General features: G+C 40.3%; 1 protein-coding gene across 1 annotated transcript; it reads left to right on the top strand.

Annotated features, from left to right (window-relative positions):
• On the top strand, positions 3,021 to 8,433 carry LOC8065238 (malate dehydrogenase, glyoxysomal). Its single transcript, XM_002443600.2, has 9 exons — positions 3,021 to 3,378; positions 4,207 to 4,422; positions 5,173 to 5,487; positions 5,575 to 5,664; positions 5,786 to 5,869; positions 6,312 to 6,347; positions 6,430 to 6,519; positions 6,639 to 6,733; positions 7,927 to 8,433. Exons 1-9 carry the CDS (start codon positions 3,037 to 3,039, stop codon positions 7,997 to 7,999), a joined length of 1,341 nt encoding a protein of 446 aa, XP_002443645.2. The 5' UTR covers positions 3,021 to 3,036; the 3' UTR covers positions 8,000 to 8,433.

The raw sequence follows: 11,115 nt of genomic DNA, 5'->3' as shown, positions 1-11,115 counted from the left end.
GATTTGTAGATAACTATCATATCTTGTTGCTGTTAAAATTTCATAGCCATTGGCCTTATGGTTTACAAATGGCAACTGTTTTGGTGGTGAGTGTTACATGAAAAAGTGTCTTCCAGCAAATGCGCGCCACTTTGCATGTCCGGTAGCCAAATGTCCCTATAATTTAATAGCACTACTCCCTCCATCCACAAAAAGAATACAATTATCACATTTCAAGGAGTCAAAGCGTTCAAACTTTGATTAAAATTATATGAAAAAGTACTAACAACCATGAGATGAAATAAATGCTATTAGATTAGTTATAAAATATATTTTCATAATAAATTTATTGAAGATATAAATGTTAATATTATTTACTGTAAACTTAGTTAAACTTGAGTTGACCGGCACGGTCCCCATAATTGCATTCTTTCCTAGAATTTTAAGTGTAGTCAATATGCTCATCAGTAGTGAGACGCCTATACAATGGTTAATTTTAGTGGTAAATAGTAATCGATGTATCAATCAAAGTGAGACATCTGTGTGATGGCTTAATGGAGGTGCTCATAAGGACACCTGCAACGGTGTCAATAAGGTACACATTGGGCCTACATTTCCCGGTAGAGCTCATGAGCTGGTGGTCTGACTTCAGTGTCTACCTCCAACCACAAGCTGCCCACAGCCCACCCACTAACGTGGCTCCTCTCTAAATTAAAAGAAAAAAAAGTTCATGTTATCTCTTTCAACTTTTGTGAAAATCTATTTTTCATTTTAAACTCTAAAATCAGGAAACTTTTAAAACTGTTCATTTTACTTCTCTTACCGGTTATAAGCAGTTTTCAAATGCGGTTTTGTATCTTTCTTTTTTATTTATTTCAGTCTTTAAAAAATCATAGTACATTACAAAAAAAAATCATAAAATAGAAAATCTAATTTTGTTGGATTCTACATAAGTAGATCTACATAATAAATATATAATATGGTATACTTTAGTATATATTTTTTGTTGTAAGCTTTAGATATAATAATATAAAAGCAAAAGTTGAGGGAGATAATGTGAACATTTTCTTCTTTTACTCATCTACCAAATGAAGTAGCTGCTTGGGCAGGTACGTTATCTGGGCCAACTATTGGAGGCCCGTTTACCTTTCATGGAGGCTCATCTCTATTTGATCCAACGCATCCATTCGTCTTCCTTTCAATCTTTACAATGTCTCGTCAAAAAAAAAAAAAAAATCTTGACAATGAGTTATTGCAACTGTGGTTAGGCATACACAGAACCTTTTGTTGATCTCTGTTCTAATCTCTGATCTTAGCCAGTTAATGGTCCTCTACAACTCGAGTTTTATTTGTGATGTCTGTTGTTCTAAAAAACATATGCAAGTGAACTGATCGTAGATCAGCTGGTTGAGTTCCTTGCGATGGAACTTGTCCGTCCAGGTTCTAAGTCCTCGATTTGTCATGAGTGTTCGTATTTTCCTAGATTTATTCCAGGATTTAGTGACGCTGTACTTGGTAGGCGATATATCTGTCAATTAATAGCGAGGCGTCAGTGGTGATTTTCTCGTGATCTGTTGGCTCAGTCCTTCGGAGATGCTCATAGAGATAGAGTTTACATATGTGTGGTTATAGGGGTGAATGTGCGTGCGTTGTGAGTATCTGCGTTGTATGGTGTAATTCTAAAAATACATATGCAAGTGTTGAGTCCATTTCTCTTCGACTAACACAATTTCATCAAACCTAGCAGGGCCCATACCACCATCTGAAGTACGACTGAAAGGAACAGAATGACACTGTGATAAATGAATCATATATATGTATTTTTTACATGACTCCCGTCAACAATGGTGTGATTAGCTTACACACAATGCGTCTATCACTATTTATAAAGCCTAGAGTGCCGCAAGATGTATGTACCACTCAAAGTGTTTTTTTGAGCTAGAAAGAAATTTGTGCTATATCCTTTTTCCCTTCACAAGATCTATTGGGCCACATGACAAGATCTATTGGTCCACAAGATGACATTAAACTGTATCTGGAGCATTGGAGGAGACCAAATTACCACCATAAGTTCATAACTAATTGAAAGGTCAAATCAGTCAAAGTTTTTTAAGAAATTTTTAGAATGAATTCCCACGCCAATTCAATTTAATTAGATTGTAAATTTCTAGAGAGCTTGGCACTTGTAGAGTGACACACTACATGAAACAAACATTGCTGTCATTGTTAGTTGCCTGAATTTTTCTGATATGCTTGTGGGAATCCATTGAATGAAGAGCAAGTTGAGAATCTTGTGTGATTACATTAGAGAGTTGAGTGAAGTCTTGAGCATTTTGACAAAGTCAAGTCCATGGTGAATCATTTGTTAAGTATTTCTAGTGCCGAGTCCACGGTTAAATATTTGTTACTTTTGTCAACGTCAAATCAAGTTATCCTAAATAAAATTATTTATTATGGGACAATTCTATTTTTTTGGAATGACTATATTCCTTACCTTACATTTAGTTTATTTTTTGATGACCAAACATTGATGGATTATGAGACTATTTGATTGGTGCGAAAGTTTGTCCTGCCTAACCTTCGACAAATTGTGCTATCACAGAAAGTGAGGCAAGTAAAATCGAATCCACACTTGTGAGAAAGTTTGATAAAAAATGAGTCTATGCCATGTGGAACATAGTTATAAGAAAGTGTGACGTGTCATTGCTATGAACCAAACAATTGCCTTCAAAACTACGGCATAATAACTAACCTTTGGCGTGACAAAATTTGGTCATAAACCAAACAATCTTTAAGCCTAACATACTCTTTCTTAAAACAAGAAGAGAGAAAAAAAGAGAGGTGTGATGATTTCATCACCAATTCACTCAAATCTTGTTTGGTTATTTTTGTATCAACCTCATCATCCACACGCAGACGCAGCTAAACAAAACGTTATTGGTACTTTCTTCGGGCCGCTCATAACAAAGCATGGAAAGACCCGGCGTGTGTGGTGTGCTGTGCACTCCAGGGAAGACTAGACGAGACTACCATCTTCTATCGTCATCGTCGTGATCCATGGCACCACCGCTTTGCCTTCGCACACCGTGCCCGGCCGCATTCCTGCCCATGCCCCATCAGGCCATCACAACGGTCGATCCCTTCCCATTGAAACGTGCACGCATCGTCCGTTCCGCAGGGAGTAACAACCAACGACACCTGCGACCTACCTCTCTTTCCCTGCTCTGCTTCCTCCAACTCCAAGTCCAAGAAGCCTCCATCCAACTCTCTGTCTCTGCAACGCCACAGCCGGAGGCAACCATGGATCAGCAGCACCAGCAAGGGCTCGACGCGGCGGCGGCTAGGCGGATGGCCACGCTCGCCTCACACCTGCGCCCGCACCCTGCCTCTCCCCCTCAGGTCAGCCACCGCGCTCCCCCCTGCCTCTCCCCCACTTTCCGGCTCGTCTGGTTTTTCCTCCGGATCAGGGGGACGCCGGCGGTTCGCTTGGATTCGCTTCACCGCCGGACGCCCTCCCGTCTATCGACTCGAACATCTTAGTTGTCCAGCTGCCGCAGAGAATTCGAGCCCCAATGGTCAGGGGGCTCCTTCCCCGCAGCGCCGGCTCCCCCCCACCCCAAGCTGGGACCTTGGCATGAAAGGTGGCTCCTTTGGTCCGGATGGGATGGGAGCCGTATTAGCATTTTGAATTCCAGTGTATGCCACCACTGCCTTGGATCGTCGGTCGGCTTGTGGTTGCCTACCAGTACCAACGGCTGCTCTGTTTTTGTTTATGCCAAAGCTGAATTGCTTTGGATAGAACTATATTAATTCGAATTCAATTCTTGTTCCTGGATGTAACTACTGCTGAATGTTGACTCAACAGCATACTGCAGTGTACTGAATTGCAGCTGGATAGTAGTTTGGGCACCTAAAAGGGCGCAATTCTGACAAATACTGGAATTCGTTTGAGTGTCTTAGCAATTACCTAACAATTATAGGTTTTATTATTACTTTCTGTTTTTTCTGATAGCTGAATGGCGATGGCTACCTTGTAAACCACATGTCGCATGGTTTTAACAGAATACCACCTGAATCTGGTGATGAAACACAAGCTTCCTCCTCATGGAATAAAATAGTCACACTGATGATCAGATCTGACATATGCTAGCTAAAAGTTTTCTACCTTCTTCAGAATAAAATACTTTTCATATCTGCTAAGATTTCTCCTGTTGCTTTGTTTTGAAGGTGGAGGATGTTCCCCTCCTGAGGGGTTCCAATTGCCGCGCAAAAGGGGCGGCGCCGGGCTTCAAAGTCGCGATCTTGGGCGCAGCAGGTGGGATCGGGCAGCCACTCGCGCTATTGATGAAGATAAACCCTCTTGTTTCGGTGCTCCATCTATATGATGTCGTCAACACACCTGGTGTCACAGCTGACATCAGCCACATGAGCACTGGTGCTGTGGTACGCTCAACTTTATGTGAAACTGAAATCACTATAAGATATTTTTGAATTTTGATTCTGAAAACTTAAACGGTAGATTACTGTTGCAGCTAGTTGATGGTAGATCTCTACTGCAGTTGGTTCCCATCTGGACTCTTAGGTCATATGTACAGGACATAAAGTGCTGCAGCCTGCATCTGCAAACGTGTATTAGCTACTGCCTACTGTACTTCCGAGTTCAGACTCGTCCTGACGTACTAAATTTTGTCACTGGAAGGCTTGGGAAACAAATACGAGATCCTCTGTAAAATATATTACCAGGATTTTTTTAGATAACCATTGAAGAATTCTTTTTTAGGGCCTGTTTGGCAGGGCTCCTCTAGAAGAGCCAGAGGCGTTTTGGAATTTGTGGCTTCGCCAAAACGGCTCCGGCTCTTCTTTTTACTTAAAAACGGCTTCTCCAGAAAAACGTTTGGCAAGGCTCCTCTAGAGGAGCCAGAGCCGGAGCCGGTGAGAAGGCCTGCCAAACAGGCCCTTAATGCCTGACCACTCACTGATAATTGTGGACAAAACGCAAAACAGAAACAACTTTGACCTACATCGTTACTTTCAGTTTTCCGATATAAGTTTAATTTTTGTTGGCTTCTGGTTACGTTACGTAGCTCCCTGGATGTATTCTGTGTCATACAAACATAAATATATTTATCTTGGTCACCATTATGTCTATTTTTAAGCTTTTGGTGTAATTATGCTAACCTCTAAACTCTATAGGTACGTGGCTTCTTGGGCCAGCCACAGTTGGAAAATGCCCTGACCGGAATGGATCTTGTAATAATTCCGGCTGGTGTCCCTCGGAAACCTGGGATGACAAGGGATGATTTGTTCAACATAAATGCTGGAATAGTCCGTACCCTGTGTGAAGGAATTGCAAAATGCTGCCCAAATGCAATTGTGAATGTGATCAGTAATCCTGTCAACTCTACTGTTCCGATTGCTGCTGAAGTTTTCAAGAAAGCTGGAACTTATGACCCTAAGCGTCTTTTGGGTGTGACCACACTTGATGTAGTGAGAGCAAATACTTTTGTGGTATGTATATCAATACGGTTTGCCATGATACGCTGTACAATATTGTATTTCTTCATGGGTTCAAAATTCATCCATTTCTGTTTACAGGGAGAGGTTCTTGGACTTGACCCCAGAGAAGTAAATGTTCCAGTTATCGGTGGGCATGCAGGAATTACGATACTGCCACTCCTTTCACAGGTCAGGAGTACTTTGAAACTTTATTCACTACAAAATTCTGAACCATGTACACTCTGCATGATGGGAATATTAGAAAATCAGTCACATTTCATTTATTTTGATGCTCTGCTTTTTTTAATAGGTGAATCCTTCCTGCTCATTCACGTCAGAAGAGGTTAAATACCTCACTTCTCGCATACAGAATGGTGGCACAGAAGTAGTCGAGGTATACTTTTTCCTTAGTCTACTGATACTCCTATGCTGCATCTCTATGCACAATGAGGGAAGAAAAGCCAGTTCCACAAATCCCTTTTTCAGTTTCTCTGCTATGCATTTTGCTTCAGTTTTGCGTCCAGTTAACTGCATGCATGCTGATTTCATTTGTTTGGCTGAATTGAGCAGAGAAAGAATCCATGTGCTTAATTTTGAGAATAAAAGTTAGATCACTAGTAAACTATATGTGCAAGTCTATTACTATGTGCCTGTTTATGTGTAACAAAACCTTCCTATCATTTTAATGGCAATGTAAGATACTGGAGTTTTGGTATTTGTTATTTACATATGTTTTGTTAAGTGAAGGTCTTGTGTTTGTTATTTTTTTTCCAAACAATGGATTGCTCTGCTACATTAAAAAAATCTTTTTTTTTCTTATTATTGGTATATTTCAGGCTAAAGCTGGAGCAGGATCAGCAACTCTTTCAATGGTTGGTATCTTGTATGCACATCAATGTCCATAATGTGTAAGCTTCAAAGTTGATTCAGTTAACACTAATACTACCTTCGCAGGCCTATGCAGCTGCCAAATTTGCAGATGCTTGCCTGAGAGGATTGCGTGGTGATGCTGGGATAGTAGAGTGCTCTTATGTAGCTTCTCAGGTTTCTTTTCTTTCTTGTATACAGTTTAAAACCATCATTCAGGTTTTTCTTTGATCTACCTTTTTGTTGATCCAAATTATTGATTTGTGAGTTCTATTTCCCTTGTTTTGTGGTTGAAGGTCACAGAGCTGCCTTTCTTTGCATCCAAAGTGCGGTTAGGGCGATGTGGCATTGAGGAGATCCTACCACTTGGGCCATTAAATGAGTTTGAGAGGTCTGTATTCTGTACTCAAACTTACAACTACTCAGGTTCTTGTTATTAATTGAAGTTGCATGTTCTGTATGATTCAACGCATGCTTTCCACTGAAGTATAGATATATCTCAGCAAATTTAGCTTGTTCTGCTTTTTGTCTAGAACAACAGGTTCATCTTGCTCACTCATGTCACCCCACATGATTTGAATCTGCCAGATTGTAGTAGATACTGATGATAAGTCATTTGTATGTCTTCTTTTCTCCTGCGCCATGGGCCTATTGGTCAGAAGTGTTCCACAGACCAGAATACAGTTCAGAGGAGAAAGCATGAATGTGTCTGCATGCAGATGCAGCCATGCGTGTTCCTGCATAAACAACCCTGAAGGAACATAAACTAGTGAACTGAAACCGTATGACTTTTCAGTGGCATAGAAATACCACGGTCACATTATTCTTCAGACTGTTAGTACTGATGTAGGCCGGCGATGAATCATCAAACATGCAGGATGCTAGGAGTGTGCATCGTTGAATGCCATTATTTCATATCGTTGAATGGCAGTGAGGAGATCCTACCACTTGGCCCATTAAATGAGTTTTAGAGGTCTGTATTCCGTACCTGAAAACTTACAACTACCCAGGTTCTTGTTATGAGTTGAAGTTGCATGCTCTGCATGATTCAACACCTGTGTCACACATGCTTTCCACTGAATATCTCAGCAATTTTTGTCTGTTTGTCTCGAACAGGTCCATCTTGCCCACTCATGTCACCCCTCTTGATTTGGATCTTCCAGATTGTAGTAGATACTGATAAGTTCTTATGTCTTCTTTTATCTTGCGCATGGACCTATTGGTCACAAGTGTTTCATAGACTAGACTACAGTTCACAGGAGAAAGCATGAATGCGTCATGTATGCAACCATGCCTGTTCCTGCATAAACAACCCTGCAGGAACGTAACTAGTGGACTAAAATCCTATGACTTTTCAGTGGCATAGAAATACCATGATCACATTATTCTTCACAGCATGTTAGTACTGATGTAGGCTGAGGATGAATCATCAAGCACGCAAGATGATAGGAGTGTGTTTCGTTGAATGCCATTATTTCCTATCATTTATCTATTATGCCGTATCAATTGTTATTGATATCCTAGAGCTCTACTGACCTGCATCACTTCGTTTTCTTTACACATTCACACATCACTGTCATGCAGAGCTGGTCTGGAGAAGGCAAAGAAAGAACTGGCCGAGAGTATCCAGAAGGGTGTCTCTTTCATCAACAAGTGAGGCGGGCCAGCCCAACATAGAAATAGATGTGGCGTGTTTTGGCTTCCTGAGAACTCTTATCTCTTGTTATCTCATTGTAAAACTGTGTACATGGCACGAATAATCTACATAGGCGGCTGTACACTAAAAAAATATAAATATGTGGCCGCTAAAAAAGGAAATAGAAAAATCTGGTAATAAAAGTTGCTTCTGAACAAATGGGGTTCTGAAGTCTGAATTGCCCCAGTGTACGGGATCAGATGTACTGTATGGTATTAGATAATACATTTGCAGTCTCGATGCAGAGCAAGGTTGCATTGCAGCTGAGATGCCAATGGAACTGTGTAGAAATCACCACTGAGATTGTGTCCTTCATTATGTTGTTTAGTCACATAAATCCATGACGGGATTTGTGCATGATGAGTTAACTTGTACGGTCTTCAGTTATATTGTTCTCTATTATGTACTTTCTGAAATTTTGTTCTCTATTGCTGGGAAAGATGAGAAAATTTGGCTGTGGTGGGGGCAAGAAATAGTCAGGTAAGATTTGACATTTCCCACGGTGAAACAAAGATGATTTTTGTTCTTGATTGACAACTTGCCTCGTACAGTTTGAATCTGTTGATTGGTAATGCTCGATCTGATGTTGGTGAGAAGGAACCAGATGGTCGATGTGACTGGAGATGGTTGGTGGTATATATGTTTGGCGGTGCTGTAGCTTTCATGATTGATGCAATAAGAAAACGATGTTATCCTGGCAAAGGTTACTCCTTTTGGGGCTGGAGAACACTGCTGTGCTGCTGGATCCAAAGCGAGAGCTTGCAGCTGATGAGACATGGAACTGCAGCAAACAACATTTAGGCCCTGTTTAGTTTCCCACCAAAAAATTTTTCATCCATCCCATCGAATCTTTGGACACATGCATGGAACATTAAATATAAATAAAAAACTAAACTAATTACACAGTTTAGTTGAGAATCGCGAGATGAATCTTTTAAACCTACTTACTCCATGATTAGCCTTAAGTGCTACAGTAACCCACATATGCTAATGGCAGATTAATTATGCTTAATAAATTTGTCTTGCAGTTTCCTGACGAGCTATGTAATTTGTTTTTTTATTAGTTTCAAAAAAACCCTCCCGACATTCTTCCGACACATTCGATGTGACACCCAAAAAATTTTCATCCACAATCTAAGGGCCTGTTTAGATTGGGGATGAAAATTTTTTGGATGTCACATCGGATGTGTCGGAAGGATGTCGGGAGGGGTTTTTAGAAACTAATAAAAAAACAAATTACATAGCTCGTTAGGAAACTGCAAGACAAATTTATTAAGCATAATTAATCTGTCATTAGCATATGTGGGTTACTGTAGCACTTAAGGCTAATCATGGAGTAACTAGGCTTAAAAGATTCGTCTCGTGATTCTTAACTAAACTGTGTAATTAGTTTATTTTTTTATCTACGTTTAATGTTCCATGCATGTGTCTAAAGATTCGATGGGATGGATGAAAAATTTTTTAGTGGGGAACTAAACAGGGCCTAAACAGGCCCTTAAAATGGAGACTGCAATAAACAATCTGAGATCGAGGATGGCATCGCCATTGGGGAACAGGTGCAAGTGGGTGAGTCACACAATCCCTGGAACTGGGACTGTGAGCTTCCACTGTAGGAGTTACTCTTATTTAGTCACATCAAATCCGTCAAGGGATTCGTGCCTGATGAGTTTACCTTGGTGTAAGCTGTTCTCTGTTGGGTGTCAAAGCAACTGCATGCAGAGATGCCACATGCATAGCAGCAAAAAGGACTGGAAAAATAGTAGTCACACACCGGATATGACACTGTACTGGCTATCTGGTATGGCAAGAGGCAACTGCATGCGTTTTTTTTCTCTACTTCTGGTGTAGTACATGTTCATACTACGCAATCAAGGGTTTGCAAATTGCAACTTTGCAACTTCAGTTGACAAATTTTTCCAGAGGTTGTCAGTCGTTAGTCAGCCAACTACATATACTGTATGGAATGCGTGCAATTTATTATGCTGTTGGACTGCATGCATTTTAGTTAACCATTCTAAATTCTGGTTATACATTACTCTATGTGTGTTGAGTCTAGATATTCAAAATGATACGAACAAATTTGTCTTAAAATGTAGATTCCTCTACAGGAATTGAGAATGCAGGAAACTGTTCTAATAGAACACTTAGACACAACACAGGGGAAACATAGGAATCAGAAAAGGGAGAGACACCAAGAAAAGCATTTATTTCTCTACGAAACTGCTGCAACAAGCACTCAAGTAGCTAGAAGAGCATTTGTTGCTTCCATCAGATCTAACAACTGCAATCACGTAACGACTCAGAGATATAATCATTCAATCCAGAACACACAGCAGAGATTAAAGCTAAGAATAAGCTAGTGTTTGGAAACAACGGCGTGTTCGTTTGCTGGGAGGCAGATTCGATCGATCGCTAGAGAAGCAAGAAACATGTGCTTCTTTTACACACAAATCTTCTTTCTTTGTAGATACTGATGATGATGCTTCATTTTTACATTTAGTTATGCATGCAGCCACTCACAACACAACCAAACACTGAAACAGCGTCTACCTACCTGCTTCCAAATTAGCAGGGGAGCAATGCAATAAAATATATAGCAGGGCAGCATGGCTAAGCCATCAATTATTGAAACCTGCTTTTCAGCCATGCATGTGCCCAATTGCCTACGGATAGACATTATAATTATAATATATACAGCTAGCTTACCTTTTGCTAAACTAATATAAAGTGCACTGTAACTTGATACATAAACAAACCAATAGTTTCATCTTATTTTAGATCAAAACAATAGTTGTTTTCTTGCTTTAGACGATCAAAGGTTTAAAACAATACAGTTTCTTCTGATATGCTGATCTGCCAACTGATCCCAAATCCAAGTTTTTTAGTCCCTGTTTCTCTAGTTTGGTACTGTACGTACTGACGTACTGTACCCTTATTATGGCATTAGAGTATTTCTTGTCTGGTAACGACCAGACGGCCGGGTCCTTAGCTAGATGATGGCTGGTGTTCATCACCAAGATGAAAGCATGCTTCCTGACTGAAAAATAATCATATTGAATTGCACTTTGCAACAGATC

Source organism: Sorghum bicolor, chromosome 8 (genome assembly GCF_000003195.3).
Source record: "Sorghum bicolor cultivar BTx623 chromosome 8, Sorghum_bicolor_NCBIv3, whole genome shotgun sequence".
Taxonomy (NCBI): Eukaryota; Viridiplantae; Streptophyta; class Magnoliopsida; order Poales; family Poaceae; genus Sorghum; species Sorghum bicolor.
The sequence above is the reverse complement of the archived record's forward strand: the minus strand, read 5'-3'. Positions and strand labels throughout refer to the sequence as shown.

Excerpts from the sequence above, each read along its gene's own strand:
- LOC8065238 (XM_002443600.2), top strand. The coding sequence starts at position 3,037 with ATGGCACCACCGCTTTGCCTTCGCACACCGTGCCCGGCCGCATTCCTG. Across the intron at positions 3,379-4,206 it reads ACCCTGCCTCTCCCCCTCAG|GTGGAGGATGTTCCCCTCCT; the intron begins GTCAGCCACCGC and ends TTTGTTTTGAAG. Across the intron at positions 6,348-6,429 it reads GATCAGCAACTCTTTCAATG|GCCTATGCAGCTGCCAAATT; the intron begins GTTGGTATCTTG and ends CTACCTTCGCAG.